This window comes from Motacilla alba, chromosome 1 (assembly GCF_015832195.1).
Source record: "Motacilla alba alba isolate MOTALB_02 chromosome 1, Motacilla_alba_V1.0_pri, whole genome shotgun sequence".
NCBI lineage: Eukaryota > Metazoa > Chordata > Aves > Passeriformes > Motacillidae > Motacilla > Motacilla alba.
The window spans coordinates 34,648,873-34,667,422 of record NC_052016.1 but is presented as its reverse complement, the minus strand read 5'-3'; the positions used below and the strand labels follow the sequence as shown (position 1 = coordinate 34,667,422).

At 46.7% G+C, this 18,550-nt stretch overlaps 1 protein-coding gene across 3 annotated transcripts in view; it reads right to left on the bottom strand.

Moving 5' to 3' along the window:
- Positions 1-9,967: 9,967 nt before the first annotated feature.
- Positions 9,968-18,550, bottom strand: part of GTF2E1 (general transcription factor IIE subunit 1) — a 49,495-nt gene continuing 40,912 nt past the window's right edge. For all 3 annotated transcript variants that reach the window (XM_038136012.1, XM_038136023.1, XM_038136034.1), the window contains 2 exons: positions 15,301-15,548; positions 9,968-12,330 (listed from right to left, as the gene is read on the bottom strand). In XM_038136012.1, the coding sequence (XP_037991940.1) occupies positions 11,900-12,330; positions 15,301-15,548 (679 nt within the window). In that variant the 3' untranslated portion in view covers positions 9,968-11,899. The remainder of the gene's footprint in view (positions 12,331-15,300; positions 15,549-18,550) is intronic.

Here is an 18,550-nt window from a genome sequence, read left to right as displayed (position 1 = left end):
TACCTGACAGCCACAATGAGGGAGCACATTATATTTTAGAGCTCTGTCCAACAATTGCCTAATTGATTCCCATCCCCCACCCTTACATCCAGTACGGAATGGGGACATCTCAATTTTCTTATTCTCCCAATGAGGGGAACCCACAGCACAGCAAACTTCCACGATTCATTCCTGGGCATTACAAGGAAGTACATGGTGAGAGGAAGCTAATGCTGAGCATCCCCCTTCCCCTGCAAAGTAACATAGAGGGGTAAAAAAGGCATCTCATGAGTAGGACTTATCCTCTGCAGCATCCCTCTCCAGCGCGCTGTGCTCGGAGGACAATTATATTACACTGCCGTTTCCCTTTCATCATGATCCGATTTACAGGGGAATTAATAGGGGCAGAGGAAGAGGCCTGCATGCAGCCAAAGCCAGGGCCACTGGCAGCTCTGAGCCTTCTTGAAAAACAGGAAGCTTGCCAGGATGTCTTTATTAGAGAGGAGAAGGGGGAGAGAGGAAAGGGCTGCTGCAGGAATGAAAGGCAGATACAGACGTCAGCCTTGTTTACAGCAGGGATTTTGCACTGGTGCGGCTAAACCCTCCAGTTCAAAATCCACCCATAGGCATCTGCCACTAGCACAGCTGGACAAAAAATCGCAGCTGAGACTTCTTGGCGGCTACATGAAGAAGAAAGTCTGCCATACAAGAAGGGGTTTTGTCTCACTTGACCGTGTGGCTCCAGAGGTCACACCTCTGAGGGGTGATTTCCCATATTTCCCTAAGGAACTGCTCCTCCCCTGAGCTCACAGGATCGATGTCCCCATGGAGCAGCCTGCAGCAACCCTGTCTGTACCTGACAGTGCCACCCTGATGGTGACCAAACCTGTCACCCAAGTGGGACACCAGGTGTCATGGAGACACACTTGAATACATAATAAAATCCCAGCTTCTCACAAGCTATTTGTCCAGGCTGTAAGTGTGCTGCTCTGCAGATGGAGACATGGGAGCTGGCTTTTGAAGAGCCACTTCACTTCCAGACTGGTTATGGTTTGGATGCCCTATGCTGCAAGCTCAGCCATCACTGCTGTTGCCAGCTGTGCTCCAGAAGCACTTTGGAAGCTTTGGGACAGCACAGAGCCACAGCAATTAAACCACGGGGCCAGTGAGCTCTGTGCAGGGTGCACATGAGGGCGTTTTTGAAACAATTCTCTGTGTAAAGCCAGATGAACTCCAGAGGCATCTGGTTTGATGGCACTCCTGCTACTCCAGAGCAACCCACGTACCTCTGTGCCACGCTGCCTCACGCCTGGGTGCAGTGCTGTGTGGTGGCACTGGGACAGGCCTCTGCTAACTGGGAACGGGGGTGTACGGGAGCTGGTGGGAACAAGAGAAATAGGGAAGAATGTTTCCAGGTCCATGCTCCCACTCTGCAGGGCCCCTGAAAGCACCTCTGCTCTTTGTTCTCTGTTGTGTTCCATGTTATTGAGATTTTTCTGCTTACCTGGGTAGCTGAGCCCTTGAATGAACTCGCAGTGTCCAGACTGTGGAAAGGGAGAGGAGACATGGTGCCCCTGGGAAGCCATAGCTCAGGTAGTTGTATTGACTGCATCCTTAAATTTACATCTCCAGTGCTTCTGGCACTGGAAAGGCACAGTGATATTTTCTGCATCTAATCCTTTTTGAAGGTTGACTTACGATAAAGCTTTTGAGATGTGCTGGAATCCCTCAGCTCATGTTAACTCCCCTCTGTGTGAGGGACAGTCTCTCCAGATGACAGATCACGTAACAGATGAGGGACGTCATTGTCATTTCTTTCCAGAGTTGGAGAAAAGCAACTCAGGTCACTGGAGAGTTTCGGAAGAAGCTTCCTGTGTACAGACTTCTCCTTGACATCAGAGGAATGGAGGTGTTGGAGCAGAAGAAATGGATCAAAACCACTTCTGGAGTCTGGAGATTCTTAGGCAGAAAGAAAATAGTTCCAGAAGTCATAGAAGGTAGATCACAGCTGTACAAAGGTGTGACTGCCTCTCAGGAGCACAAATAGAGGAAATGTCAATTCTTAATTTCAGAAATAAAATGATGAAAGGAGGGAAATAAGTAGAGAGCTAAAAGTTACTTGCATTTAAAAGAAGCCAAGGATCTAAAATTGCATAGTGAGTGAGTTCAGTGGTGGGACTGTGTGTGTTTTACGTGTTGGTGAGGAAAGCCTCTGTGTACCTGATGAATGAACTAGCTGTTAATTCTTAATGCCCATTCCTCCCATCCTGTTTTCACCTGGGGCTGCCTCTCAGGGAGGCCCAGTTCTGACACAGCTTTGTCAGTGGGACCAGCGGGCTGAGTTAGCTCAGAGGTCTGAGGTCAGACGCTCATTTAAAGGTGGGCCTTATTATGCAAATAATACCCTGCTGCTTTGTTTTAATTACTGTTGCTTGAATTATGACATTAACTCTGAGTGGCAGGGCCGCTGCTGTGTTGCCACGGTCACCCATGGTCCTACACCTGCCACCCAGCCCAGCTCCTTGACCCTGATCTTGGCTACACCTCATCCACCTGCCCTTTTTCCGCTGCCAATACAGTGCCAGCAGCGAGTTTTGTCTAAAATGTAAAGGGGAATCTCTACTGTCAGTAGCAACCCCTGATGACAATTTGGCACCTGAGTGGTATGTGTTAGTGAAACATCACTTCTGCTGAGGTTTTACTCAGGCAGTGGTGGCATGAGGACTGTGGGAGACACTGGGACATGGGGCGTCCCAGCCAGTGACCCTCCAAAAGCAAGGGGAAGTGTGCTAGGAAAGGGAGGAGGAGCTGGAGAAACCAAGGTCACCGACTTCAAAGATGAAGGATTTTCTTTATACTCTGAAGGTGAGTGAATAAAATGACTGGCATCATCACTGAGCTAAAAAGGATTTTCTACTTGTGTTGGATTATTTTAGATGACAGTTTGATTAGCCTGATTGGTGTTGATTTGTCCCTAAGAAGTGTATTACTTTAATTTAGCCTTATATTAAAAATTTACTTTGAATTATGATACCATTTATTAAAGTTGATTTGCTTTCTCCCAACATTTGGGTTAGCTCTGCCCAGCACTAGAAGCTTAATTTTTGGAGTGGAGTTCACAGTGCTGGTTCCAGCTGTGGGCAGAGCTGCCCTCCCTGTGAGCACTTGCCCACAAACCACCTGGTCATGCAGGGACTCCAGTCGTCCCATCCACTTAGTAAAGGAGACAGCAGATAACCTCATACCCTGCTGAGCTGCAGTCACCTGAGGGACAGTTCACACTGCTCTATTTCACACATTCCACACAAACCCCTGGAGTCATGAAAAGCACTGCTTTCCCTAATATTGTTAAGGCAAAGGAGTTCCTAGGAGAGGAAGGAGGAGGAAAGATTACTGAATCCTTGCTGAAAGCAAGGTGAGATCTTATGGCCTGGGAATGCAGCCAGCATTAAACCCCACTGCACCAAGGTATATAATTAACAATACACTGTTCCACCTCCACTTCCCAGTTGTGAACAGTGCTCGTACTCACTGAAACCTTCCTGGAGAGCTCCCGTCTGCACTCAGCCTTCCGTGACACTGGGACAGAAATCACCCCTCATCTTCAGCCACATATTCTGGAGCCTTTCTTCTGACACAAGGGGACCTGGAGACCCTAACAAGCATTTTGAGGATACCCATGCAAGGTTTTGTGCAGGTTGTATCAGTAAGTGATCAAGGCATCTCTTGGGATGCTGCTGTAGTCTTCGGCTGCAGAAGAGCTGCGGCTCTTTGCTCGCGTGCCCCATAATCTGGAGATGGTCAAGCACTGCAGCAAGTGAAATAAACACAGACTGACCTCCTCAGGCAGAAAGCAATTTGAGAAGGAGCACCTCATTTAGTCCACCTGGGAATTGCTGGAGGATATATTCAGGAAATTTCAAGATTGTCCCTGGCAACAGCAAAAGCCCAGGTTATTCAATCCTGTGGCTGTACAGTGTCAGCCATGGCCCCAGCTCCTTTGGTCGCCTCTCACAGCTCAAATGCACTGGGAGCACTCCCTCATAACCATCAGCTTCTCAGTCCTGCCAGGTGAGGGAAATGTTTCCAAGATTTCATTTAATACCTGTATTTAATCCATTAGTTCTCCCTGCAGACCTCCTGAAGGCTGGGTTGTGATTAAGCAGGAGATAAGTGCCCTGTTTATTGCTCTCCTGATACTTCTTCACTTTCTTCTACACTTTCACAGTTTTCATCCTACAGTCATGCAGTGCCTTGGAAATGTGCATGGGAAGCCCCTGCTCTGTCCCCTTGGGATGGGTTGGAGGGTCCACCCACACTCCAGCAATACAGCTCTCCTTTGAGGCCCCCTGAGATTCTGTGATTTTATGAAGTTACAGCCCTTGGTGTGAGCAGAAGTTATCAGCAAAATGGACTGAGAGTCATCTGCAACCACTTCCCCCCTTGATTCCTTGCCATTAGGCTGCAGGCTTGAGTATCATTTGTTTTGTTATCTCAGTTTAAAGGGAAAATTCATTATTTTTCATATTTTTCCTTTTCAAAATATGAGAGGAAGGCAGTAGGAAGTGGCCAGGCCAGGAAGGAAGGAAAGTAACCATCTCCAGCAGACCACGTTCTACGTAGAGTTCTTTCTGGTACAATGCTCCATGAATCCTGCAGCATGGCCATGACTCCTGTAGAAACCAGAGAGGACAAGCATGAGTATTGAATCACAACAGCTCTCTCTGTGCTTCTGCAGCTGTCACTGCTACAGCACAGGCTGCACTGGTCTCACTGAACACTTGGCTTCTTCTAGTGCTAAAAAGTGCAGGATTTCCTGTGCAGATCAATCCATTGGCAGCTGTGAGGTCAGAATGGATCCCACTTCTGCTTCACTGCTACATCCCCAGGTGCCAAAGGGTCTTGCATATGGGACCGAGAAAGATTCTGGTTTACTGTCCCTTTCTACTCAACAAACATAAATCATCCCACAGTAATGCACAGTTTATTTCCCTCCCAACACAGACTTCCAGTCTTGACGCTCTTTTTATTACTGACTTAGGCATGAAGCAGTTTTTACGTTCACTGCAGACTTGGAGTGCCCTACACACTTTCTGCAAACAGGGAGCTGTTCATCTCCTGTTCACTGGCTTTGACCACCTGAACAAATGCACTGCTGCCCACAATATTCATCTGGCTTGCCTTCCATGTTTCTAATGGCTTGACTCACACCTTTCCTGAGGCAGATACCATTAGCATGTGAATTAGCAATGCTCAAGGAGATCTTTAGGTTGTGGTAGCACCTGCATGCACCAAAAAGGTGCTTGAGCCTGCTGCATGAGGAGCAAAAACTGCAAAGAATTAAAGGAAAACAAACCCAACACTGGAAGAGCTGAAAATCTGGCATTTTGACATATGTTCAGCTGTAAGAACCCATGTCTGCTGTCTGTGGACATCAGCACTTTTAGTCCACACTTCAGACAGCTGCAATGATGTGACCGTCTAGTAAACAAAAACTTCACTTGTCATTTGCTGCTCTTGGCAGTAGCCTCTACCTAAACCATACAGAAGTCCTTATCTGTTAACATTCCCAAAGGGGGACATGTCTGAGGAGGGCTGGGCAGCCCCCTACAGGCCTTTATGTTTGTTTCTCAGACGCAGACATAAGAGCACAAATTGTGGTGAAATATTTGAGGAAAAAGATTCTTTCTAATGTCACAATTGAACTCGATTTCTCAACTAATTGCTGTGAGGTATTTTTGCACCAAACCTTTCAGCATGGCAAAAGGAGTCACATCATTCAAACAGACCTGCAAGCTCCTGCTGAAGTTGGTTGCTAATTTGGGACCTTCCTGATGCCTTTATGTAACTTACAAGAGGTTGGCACACTTGGAGAATATTACCACTCCTAATGGGCTCAGAGACAAGGGAATACACCAGGGTAAATGCACCATAAGCCAAGTCCTTCTTCATCACATTGTATTTTTCTTTGCTTGGATACAGCACCCATGTGGCCTGGGAGAGAATGCCAGAGTGAAATTTCTCTCACGATGCACCATTTTCTTAAGGCCCAATTTCCCTCTAACTCCATTTCCCTCTACTCTTCTGTGTTGTACTGGGAATAGTTTTCATCTCCTGACATCTCCAGAAGGGCTGAGAGATGTTGAAAGCATACATCTTCTGGGAAGAAAGCACTGTGTGGCAATGAAAGAATAACTGTGGTGACAGGGTGGGGAGAGCAGATACGTCTCTCTACCAAGATTTTACAGCCTCATTTACATTAAAAAATAAAGTTTTTTTTCTTGTTAGAAGCAGCAGGGAAACATGAGAAATTCAGAAACTCAAAACATTCCCAAGGAACAAAAAGAAAAAGGTTTTAAAAAAAAATCAAACCCACTCCTACCAAATCACATCTAGTTCAAGCAGCAAAGTATGCATGACCACTAGGGGGTTAAGGCCTGTTTCCTACCCACTGCAGGAATTTTAGGGGCCTGAGCCCAGCCAGAGCTCACTTCTGGAGGAAACACAAACCTACCATTCATTAAACCTCTCTCCTGGGGTGTGGCACAGGATGAGGCAGGCATGGCCGGGACCTGCATGGTGCACCTGGAATGAGAGAGCCACATGGCCCAGGAGTGGACATGGCACAAGCTGGAGCTGCTTGGTGGTGGTGGTTGTAAAGGGCTTGAAGCTTAACTTTAAATTGACACCTGTGTGAGATTGCAGACAGACTGAATTTAGGACTATGACGGATGGGAGGACAACAACCAGCACCTTTGCAAAGAGCAGGTTTTGATAATCCAACCAAAATGACCCAAGCAATCCTTGCCTCGCGTTGGCCAGGGCTGGTTCTGACACTGCAACCTAAAGCACACCCAGGTCAGCCGGCCACAAACATTAGTGGTGTCCGACAGACTTGTCTCCCCACAATGCATGTCATGAGAAAATAGCAAAAGCATGGACTGTGCTACCAGAACATGGCAAATTTGGCATTGGCTCAGGCAGACTTCCATTGTCAGAAGTGCAGAAAATAAATGCTTAAGACTAGGAGGATCTCTTTACCAGGAGGAACTGAGCCAGGCTTCTCTGCTCTATGCACAATTTTAGCTCACTGCAAAATTACCACTGCTCACCCTCCTTCTTCCAGCCAGTAACGGGATGGCAGAGGCTGGCAATACAGATTCCAGGTGAAAAATAAGCACAAGCAGTACATCAGAGCTTTAATCACATCTGTATGAGATGTGATTTTTCCTCCTTGCCAGATGCACCTTTTTTTGTACACAGACATTAATGCTTGTGGAACAGCACTTGATCAGCCTTCACTTCCCGGCTGGATCCCTGCCCGTTTCTCTGGCTGAGCAGCCCAAGGTTTCCTCCTGCTGCCTGGCCAGCCCTGGGCAGGGCTGGCGCATCGGTGGCTGTGACAGCCGGGGCCAAGCGCACGCAGGGGCTCTAACGCACTGCAGTGGAGCCGCTGCCGATGCGGCTGCCTCAGCCTCCTCTCTGCCATCCCTGCCTGCTTCATTAGCATCGCACCGTACAAAGGCATGGAAATTAAATTATATTTAGGTCACAAACATATTTTAAGCAAAAATACCTATTCTATTGAAAGCATCTTCTTCAGAGATTGTCTGCTGCTTCAGGATGGTTGCACTAATACTCACTGTCCTTAATGTTTTTTAATGAGATACCAGGTGCTTCCAAAGTCTGATTTTTGTTGGAATACAAATTGGGCTCATTCTCTCTCTCTCTCTCTCTCTCAATCTAAATGCTGGTAAATAAGAAACTGCTTTCTGGCAGCTCATTTAGGAATCCCAAACAGGAAAAAGCCCAGATTTCCCTGTATATCTTTAAAAGAGGGATAAAACAGCTCTGCCACAGGGACAGGACTATAGTCCCGAACACTGGTGCTGCCGGTGCTCTGCTCTCTGCTTGCTAGCTGGCAGGCAGGCAGGCAGGCAGGCAAGAGCACCAGCACTCAGACATTGCTCCCCACGCTTTGAGCTGCCACTTCTTTTAGCAGTGGCCTCTCCATGACTCTCTGTGCATTCACATCTTACACAGATTTAAGCATCTGGCTATGCCTCCTATCAAGGCTGTACGAGTGATGATCTCCTTGGGCTTTGTAAATATTGATCATTATTCTGGAAGCAGCTCAGCAGAGAGAAGCTACTCTTCAGCCCCAGCTCCTCTGCCGCTCGAGGAGACTTGTCTCACAGTGAATACACTTAAAACTGGAGAATATTGTGACGCTTAAGGATCCCTGGCTGTCCACGCTTAGATCAATATTCCCAAGCCTCCTGTGAACAAGCCTGGGGCATGGTTACCTAGCCCAAGGCTTGCAGAGGGATAAAGCAGTACCAGTCCTGGAGAGCCCAGAGCAATAACCTGGAGCACTGTGTGACATGTCCCTGCTCCAAAGGACAAGTCCCAAAGCCTCCCTTGTTTGTGCTGACACACACCAGAGGAACAGGGCTGCTGCTGCATCACCCCCACAGCCCGCCCCTGGACAGCCTGCTGGCTTGCCCTGCTGCTGACATGTCCTTCCACCTCATCATAACCTTTCCATTTCCATGAAGGCTTTGTCTTGCATTTGATTCCTGAGACAATTTTCTCTCTCCTCCTAGGGAGGCTCAGTGGGAGACAGAGACCCAAGCACAGCAGGCTGCTTCCCCTGCCAGGCCCTCTTAAACTTCACAGCATGTTGTGGCGCTGCAGGCATCACTGAGGGACAGCTCCTCAGATGTCTCAGGAAGGAGGTGATGCTATTTTTCTGCCCTCTAGGATTCCTCCAGGGGATCTTCAAATCCCTTGACTCTCACAGAGCAAGTCTGTTTAATCCAAGTCTGAAGGAGGCAGCAGCACAGGAAAAGTTGGATGGAGGAAGCCAATTTTTGGACGCTTAGTAGAAAAGATTGTAATGCTTCTCTTCTTCAGAGTTGACAGTGCACATTCCCTCCATCAACAACTTAGCTCATCTGCTCTGGCCTGCTCTGCACATAACTCCACTGCAGTTTTCTTGACCTGCAGTGGTAGCAGGAACAGAGGCAGCTCTCATCCAGCTGGGAGAGGCATCTCTGACCATTGGAAGAGGAGCACGAGCAGCCTGAGAAATGCAGTTCTCTTTCCAGAGAGAGCTCCAGTGCCCTGCCCTCATGTACATCCATAGAACCACAGAATACTCTGAGTTGGAAGGGACCCACAAGCATCATCCAAGTCCAGCTCCCAGCCCTGCACAGGACACCCCCAAGGATCACACCATATGCCTGAGTGTTGTCCAAATGCTTCTTGAACTCTCAGGTATCAGTCATCAGATAAAATACACTTTAGGCCGGAAGCAGATGCAGAAACTGGTTTGAAGGGGGTTAGACAGAACATCCACCCAGGAAGGCTTGACAGCGTTATTGGGTTAGCGTTAATGCAGCACATGTGGTCCAGCAGGCAGGGGAAATGGCTGGGCCTTCCTCAGAATTGATGGCTTTATCCCTTGCATTAGCACCAACCTGCTGGCAGTGCCTGGCTTTGCAGAGGCTGTTTTTCCCTCCTGCCATGCGTGCAGAGCTCTGTTCAGCTGCAGGAAGAGAAAGAGGGCACTATCAACTGTGTGTTCCGTTCATTCAAGCCAGGCTTGTCGTGACAGGGAAGCAGCAGTGTATGGTTGTCCTTCAAGAGCCCGAACTGGCTGGAACAGAGCAGAGCAGCCATCCTTTCTAATGCCAGGAACTGTTGGAGAGGGCAGGAAACAATAGTGGCATCTGCTCATGCACCTTTGACCTTTCCAGTCCTCTCGAGGGCTGCATGTGGAGGATGAGAGATGGAAGGCAAACCCCACAACCACCGCTCTGATTTCCCCATGTGCAGGACGTGCCTTGCTGAATGATAAAAACTTCAACCTCCGCACAAACCACAATTAAACGTGTTTATTAAGAAAAAACCATTACTTAATAGATTTTTATGCTGGGTATTTCCTCACTTCATCTTTACTAAACCTACGGCTTGATTTTGCACAGTGAAAACTCAGTATATGGCCATGGTGAGTTCAGAGCATGAGCAGTTTTCTGTATTCAGGATTAGTTCTCAGTTTCTGCTTTTGGCTCCTTCTAAATCTACCTGCTTTTCTCCAGCGATAATACTGAATTCAGCCAGATTAAATCTAGACAGAATGGGTACAGCATGTTTTTTTCTGCTAGCTGATCACTGAATCTGACTTATCAGCTCTGTGACTTGATATCTAGAAGCTTGATACAAGATCTTGGAAGCCTGTCTACACAAGAACACCATTTTAACCAGCAGCATGATGTCTTCAAGTTCTCTATCATCAGCCTGTGCTTCCCTTGAGGAAGGAGGAAAGAAATGGAAGTGCTGATCAAAAGCAGCCTCTGTTTTTTACATAGCACTGATGTAATGAAACATCCATTCTGGAAGAGCAGGAGATTCCAGGAGGCATTCAAGGAACCTCTAAGGTTAAGGCTAAGGAGAAACCGTGTGTAGTGGGATTTCAAATGGTCCTCTCAAAGGAGACCTGAAATTGTTTTTTTTTCCTTGAATCCAATAAATAAAAATGATAAGCAAACAATATTCTCAACTAGGCACAAGATAAACTGAAACATGACAAAGGGGAGAAGTTTCTGTTTATTTATTCCTCTTTAAAATGACTTAAAAGAAAATTCAAAACACTATTTTAAAAAGAGGGGATTCAGAGTATTGAGAAGCTGAAAACCAAACCACAAAGGAGGCGTTACAAGGTTAGCAGAACATATAAAGCATAGTTAGTATAAAACAGATTTACAGTCTCAGTGAGCAGCAAATTTGTACCGCCCATATAAGTGGAACAGCACATAATGCTGCCCCTACTCTCTGGAACACAGAACTCTTTTATAATTTTGTTTTATTGTAGTACTGTGAAGGAAAACACAACAATTTTTAAAAAGCAACATTTTCAATTGAAGGAGAAAAACATTAAAAACATTATATTGCTCTATAGGCACTGACAAATGTCTTTCTGTGGTAAAAGAGTGTGCCAAGCAGAATTCAAAACTGTATAATTCCTCTTAAAATCATATAGCCCTGCTGAGGCTGCAAATAAAACTTAGTTATGCTACTTCTCTGGCACTGCCTGACAGCAGCTCTGCCCACTGTGAACTGTCTGCACGTCTTCATGGACAGGGCTAGGCAGAAGCAACAGGCAGCAGTATTGGAAAATTAAGGTTTCTCCTGGCAAGTCAGAGCACTGGCAGCCCAGATCCATGGAGGGCATTTGTTACACTGACAAGAAATGACTGACTGCATGTGCTTGCCAAGGCTTTCACTCTGCCTGTTTCAAGTTACACCTGACCTTGAGGTGCTGAGTCCCAACAGGGAGAGAACAGGAGCAAGAAAAGGTTGCTGCCTACAGGCCTGCTTAGAAAGAGCCACTCTGGTGGCCAGTGGCTGCTGGCAGAGGGTCAGCTACAAGCCCTGTCCGAGCTTGCCATCAGCAGACAAATACTTCCCTCTCCTCTCCCCTCGCTGAGCACAGGCAGCTGTCTGTTACATATGCCCTCCTCTGCAGAGTGCTCTGCTCAGACTACGGAGCCCTTATGTCCCCCCAGAGCAGGGATGAGGACTTCACTGGGATCTGCAACAAAAGTAAACTTAAAGCCATTGGGAGAAAGAGCTGCTAGGGCCTTGGAGAAGGTTAAAGCAGTGTCTGTGCAGGGCACCCTGAAGCAGACTTTTACCGTGCAAGCATCCTCACTTCTGAGACTCGTCCTCCCCATGTGTTTTGGCACATGCAGCTCTGCTGCTCCCCCGCTCTGGTGAGCAGGATGCCTGAGATTAGCAGTGCTGAGCTGCAGTGACCCTGCCTGTGCACAGGGAAGATGCACTCCAGTCTTCTGTTCTGCTAAAGAGTCTCTGCCTTAAAAAGTCACCTTTTAAAAAATGCCCCGGCAGGGACCAGTTAATCAAACATGTCCTCGAACATGCGTTGCCCCATGGCTATGTAAACCTCTTTTTCCTCCGGCGTCATCTGGGCCACCAGCTCAGGGCGCTGGCTCACTTGGCTGTAAGAATGTGGGCGTCCAGCCACTGTGACAGTGGGGTCTTCTGCCACCACCTCAAACTCTTCATCCTCCTCCTCCTCCTCCAGCCCGTATGTTGTGGTGGCCGTGGCGGCAGGGCGGGGAGGGGACTCCTCCTCCGACTCGCTCGTCTCGCTCTCGGAGTCACTCGCGTTGCCGCCGGAGAGAGGAGCGGCACCGCTGACGGTCACGGTGGAAGCAGAAGGTGTCTTCTTCTCGTGGATGAGCAGGGCACGCATCACCTCCTCATTGTCATCCAGGGCTGCCCGGCTCTCCTCACGCTCCTGGAATGCATCCAGATCCCGGCCCCCTGCAAAGGGACAGGAGGGAATGAGCATTTCCTCACAGAGATCTGTGTGATGGCCCTGAAAGCTTTCTCAACCTTTATTAATTACTGCCACTGAGCTCAGCTGGCAAAGTCACACCCTTTCTCTATGCCAACTCCTCCTCTCCCTTCAAAGACAGAGACAGTTATGTCTCATAATGGCAGAGCAAGTACTGACATTTCCCAGGAGCTGGGAGGCCTAGAGTGACTGTGGCTCCCAGCTGGAAGCCTTGACCAGGAACACATTGCAAGTGAAGACAACAAATGCACGATGAGCAGGCACCTGGAAAGGGAGGTGTCAAACTCAGGCTATACAGTGGAGCAGAAAGCAAAGCAGTCCTTCAAATAAAGACCCCAAGCCCAGTCCCTGTCCTGCTGAGCTCTCTGCCTCTAAGGATTAACACAGAGAAGAACTGATCCATGCAGACAAAGAATATGTGGAAATCACGTGTTATGACACAACATGAAGAGCAGCCATGCCTAGTGAGCTCAGAGGTGCACCTATACCACGTAGAAAGGGGAAAAGCTCCTTACAGGAAGATGGTGATGGCATGGAGCAGATGCAGCTGACAGTCTGCAGCCCAGCTGTGGAGCACCGCACTAACCAGTGCCTGCTCTCCAAGCTGAAACACAGCCCAGACAATCCCTGTAGCTCCCTACCTGCACCTCTTATTTGAAGGGGACTACAGTGTGCCAGCTGACACACCTGGCCTGTGTTCCTCTTTCAGAAAACTTGGCTGAACAACAGCTGGGAGGGTTCAATATGGCTCTGGTAGGCAGAATGTCTGTAGTTCATGAATTCTAACGGTAAAATTCTGCTCAAAAAGTAGCATCCCACAGAAAACCTCTCCTAATCCTACCTTTGGTGAGAGGGCTGTGAGTCCACCTAGCACCAAAAGAACTACAGGCAGTATTGGAAAAAAAAAATCCAAACCTAAAAAATGCCACAAAAAAACCCCCAAAAAACAAAACAAAACAAAAAAACTAACAGAAATTTAAATATGGAGAAAAAAAATAAGGCCTACAAAGTAGGACAGGCTCCCTGTGGCAAACTTTCTGTCTTACACCGAAAGATGCTGCCTATGAACAATTGCTGGAGCTGAGGTGTTGGCATTCTGCTTTCATACAGGCAGCCACTTGCCCATTCCTTCAAGACACAGACCCTCATGGTTTCAGCACCACATCCAGGCAGGCAGCTCCCAAGTCTTTTCCCTCCCCAGTTAGAAATGTGCTGGTTAGATTTTTCAACTTGAGATTAAAAAATAACGTGAAGGAAATAAGTTCCAGGGCAGTTTGTGGTCACTCCTTTCCTGTGGTAAAATAAAGGCCCATATCTAATTTCACCAGAATTCTGTTTTCATTGTAAACAAAGTTGTAGTAGCGGGTGATGGCTACAACTACTAATAGTAGAGCACTGCCAAATTCCTGAAAGAAAGGAAGAATAAAGGCATTGTGTTGGCAGTCGTGTGCTCAGCTCACTGCCTGTGACCGTGGAGTAGAAGAGGCTGTAGGAGAGCATCTCTGTGAAATAATATAGCTCATCCCACTGAGAGCTGTGAAATGACAACAGCCAGAGTTAGCTCCACAAAGGCTGACTTTGTGGCTCAGAGGGGCTGTCTCCTGCTTGCAAGAACTGCTTCTGCCAGATCCAAGCAGGGAATCTTTTCTGTCAATGGTCCCAAGTTTCTGTCCTTCCTGTTTATATGATGCAGAAGCAATTTCAGGCTATTTTCACAAGCTCCCTCTTTGATCTCCAGTAGCTGAGGAGGTTAAGCGGTGATGCCACCATCCTGTAAGGAGACACTGCACCTCCATGTCCCTCAGTGACTTCTTGAGAAACATTTATGCTGTGTACATCAAAAGCTGTCTCAAGGAGTTGATTTAAAACTACAGGTGAATTGAATGTCTAGCAGAAAAATGGGGTGAGAACTCACCATGGCTGGTGAGTAACAACAACATCTGCTACAGACTGCATGAGCAGGTTGTTCAATCATCTCACTTTGTTTAATCTATTTGAAAAATGTTTTGGGATCCATAATACACTTGAAAGGCATTACATGTGAACAATTTCTTTAGGTATCTTGTGACCATTATATCACATCTATTTTCTTCACTTCTGCTACACCTAAGTACTCCACTCCTCTCCTGAGCATGGCACGAGTTCCAGGGTCACACACTCACACATACAACTCCCCTTTGCCATACTTTCTTCCTAGGGCATCAACAGTTTCAGCCCATAATCCTAAAACTACTCTGTCTATTGACTCACTCTTGTACAAATCATAAAAGGTCTCCATTTCCAATTTCGACATGAAATCTTTAACAGTACACAGAAAAAAAAGCAGAATGTTTCTACTAATGGTTATAAGATTTTGGCCATTGGTCTGTGGATAACCTGACCCAAGATGAATGAAAATAAAAGCAGAGATAATGAGAAAGAAAACAGAAGAGAATAAAGACCCACCTGTCATGGTACTTCCAGAAGCTGTATTTCTGAGTATTCTTCATACATAACAAGTTTTGAGAAACAATTATCAAGAAGGCTGGGAGCATACAAACAGTGCTGGTAGATTTAGTAGACTTCAGGGTCACTGAACATTAATAAATGTTATTTTTCAGCAGTGACCTATTAGGGAGACAGCTTTCTAGATGAAACTGAGAGACCTTCATCTAGAAGCAATAAGCTCTCAAGGTGGAAGACATAACAGTTAATTAACATTTTAGAAGCCCCCACAAAATTTCATGGACAGCTCGGCTTTACTGACCTAGATTTCAATCCTGGATCTAAGGAATTTTTACATCTGCCTACACACAGGTGCTTTGCATAGCAGAGGGGAGCAGACACTCCAGTGTTGGGAGCAGCAGCTGTGCACACACACAGCAGAAGATGGTTTTGACAGCACTGTAAAGGCCTTGTATAAGCACAGCAGCACTTCTGCTCTGTGAATTTCTTACCATCTTTGATTTCATCAGGGTCATAAGCCCCCTGCACCGTGCTCTCCCGCAGCCAAATGGGTCTCTCTCTGGCTGGCTTTCCTTCACTTGCAGACCGGTTCAGATCCTCCTGGTCCTCCATGCTGATGACGACATTCTGGGTATACAAGTCCTCGTATGATGGTCCCTTTGTAGTCCATGCTTCCCGATGGTGTCCACCTGCAAGGCCAGCTGCTGCCCCTGAACCGGCACCGGCCGCACGCTCCTTGCTACATGAAAGTTAAAGAGAAAAACAGCTCTCAGAACAAGCCCCTCCTTAGACAAAAGTACTTAAATGATGATTAGTTATCTCTCATGATCTGCACTGAGAACTTTCATTCTCAGTTCTAACACATGCTGCCAGGAATTTCTGTGCCAGCTTGCTGCCTTGGGAAACTTGTGGATCTCTAGTGGGAAACCCTACATGGGGCCATAACAACATCCACCACAGACACTGAAAAGAAGAGGCAGCACTAGAGATGCAAATGCACTTAGATTAAAACAAGCATAACACCCCAGAATTCCTTGAAACAAAAGCCACAGCAGCAAAACACAGTCAAGCAGTAGTCTTGTATTTGGAAAAGCCTTCACACAGCAGCCAAATACTGCAACAAAAAAGCACTGAAGTTAACTAAGGTAGATAGTAGGCCCAGGGACTCAGCATGCTCAGAGCTGTGAACTGTTATTAATCACAGGACTCCTGAAGGAGTTAACTCACCATGAAAAACACAATTCAGACCTTTGCTTGAATTGTGAGTGACAATGCACATGAGAAGTCACCTCTCCTGTGTTACACAGGAGATCTGTACTATCCACAGACACAGCCTTGGTAGGACTAGGGAGTCCAGGCAGAGAAGAATGAAGAGAGAGCACCTTCAAACCAGAGGACTAGGGCTGGACAAAAGGCTTTGTGTGCTGAGGGAGTGCAGGAGGAGACAGAAGAACTGTCTTCACTGTGGACCCATGTGAAGGGTTATGGCAGTCAAAGCCCAGCCCTCCTTTGGTCTCTGCACATTTCCCTGCAGGGCCTTCTAGCTCAGGAGACTGATGGAGAAAAAAATTCCTGCTTGGATCTGATCAAAACAGGATATCAGGGTGAAATATTTTCTGCACACTGATGATGGTAACGAGCCTAAAATACACCCTGGCCTGGGCTGCTACGTATGCAGAGTGGGGAAAGCCAAACGTGACTGTTCTTCTACTTCAGAATGAGATTTCATCTTTTCAGAGAAACAAATCCACTGCAGATTGTACCCGCCCTCAGCCATATAATTTCAGTCATCTGATTGCCAGCGGTAACTACAGCTTTTCATGAGGAACAGCCCTGCCCTGCCTTGACTCCTTCTCTTGTCCAGATTAAATCCATCAGGGATACTCCAGGATGCCAGCCGAGCTGACAGTTGTCATCAGTGAGCATGGTTCAGTTGCTGCTGTCTACCCAATGACCTTTTCTCCAACCAAGAAGCTTAAAATAAAGTTGTACTTAGAGAAGACCAGAGTAATATGAGGGTTTTTTTACTTCAGAGCAAGGACATTACCACTGTTTGATGAACTAATTCTGCTGGATTTTTAGGGGTAAACAGTGAGGAGATATTGCACAGGTAGGTGAACACTGCTCTTCCCCAAATAAAAAATATTGGTGTGTTCAGCCACAGTGTTGATTGAGAGCCACTCACAGGCTCTCAGTAGTGGAATGGCTGGGACCTGTTAACAAAATACTTCACAGCATCCTTGTTAGCATGTCTCATGTCCTTAGTAATCCTGCAGCCAGCTCTGCTAGGAGAGCTTCACAGCAGTCTTGAATTTTGGGGCAGAAGGCTCATGCGCATGTATTGCTTATGTAACCTAAGGAACCACACAGAGACCTTCTCCCCAGCGTGTTATTTCAAGTGTTGGTACCTTTCAGCTCTCCAAGACAGGCATGTGTTCTGTGAAAAGCACCACTCTGCTTCCCACACAATAGAAATCTCTAACTAGCGTTTCCCTGACAATTTTATGTAATCCACTTTCCCCACAGGATGCACAATGCAGCTCTCCCCCAAGCTCTCCCTCCCCATGACTACAGCATGACACTAAACCCTCAGTAGTGCCAGGAACTACCTAATAATACTTTTGCATAGAAGCCTCTGTGAGTGTGCCTGAAATTGACTTTTTTCCTACACAGAACTATTTAGCAGCAAAACACTTATTCCATGACGTCAGGAACGTTTCAAAAATGAAAGTTACACTTCTGAGAGACACCTACAGTACTAATTACTTCTCGTGATCTACTGCAATGTCCTACACTGAGCTGGAGCCAGACAGACACTTTCTGTCTAATTTTTGGACACCAGTGAGCTTTGCAAGTGTGCCTCAATTGATGTCTCTTTATCTTCTGTGACACTGTTGGTAGGTGTGAGCACCACCCCAAGACTACCTGAACAGGGGAACACTTCATTCTGCAAGAAGAGAACTTACTGTTGAGCAACCTATTCCAAAGTACAGGATTAGACACCATGGACTAGGCACCAACAAAAGGCCAGGTGTGGGAGCTGCCTTTCAGGCAGCACAGAGCAGATGAAGGGATCTCTTAAACCTCTCTTTCTCTCTTAGATCCATGAACTACTTTTTCCCCACCTTTCTCTAGACTTCACATGGCCACCCTGCAGGCAGGATCTGTGGCAGCTCAGTGGCCCAGATGTGGCTACATTTAGTCTGTTTTATTCACCTCGATGGAAATCCTTTAATAAGTGGTTTAGCTGCCTTTTAAGGCAACATAAATAGCCCTTGACAGAGCTGAGGTATGGCCCACAGAAACCACACTGTGCAGTAGGCAAACAACTTGAAATTTTCATCTCAATCCTGCCCAAACTATTAAGAAAGGTCTTGGATAATGGGGATAAGTCTCTTTTTTTGCCACATTTGAGATAAAACAAAACACATTTTCATTGTGCTGCTCTGAAGAGTTGCAACTTCACAACAGACAACCCATGGTTCTTGACAGCATGATCACAGAAAATTAATTCTGTGAAGATTTTTTGTTAATTGAAATCATGCTATTTTGACACAAGGAAATAGAAGAGTTATTAAAATCCATAATTTTTCAAAAACTACAGAGAAGGGCTTCAGTAAAACAGGTTTATTTTGAAACCTGTGGGGCTAATTCATGCTCTCCCACGATTAAGAAAATTAACAGCCTCTTAGGAAAACATAAATGAAGATCTACCCAGTTTCCCAGGGCAGGTGAATGACA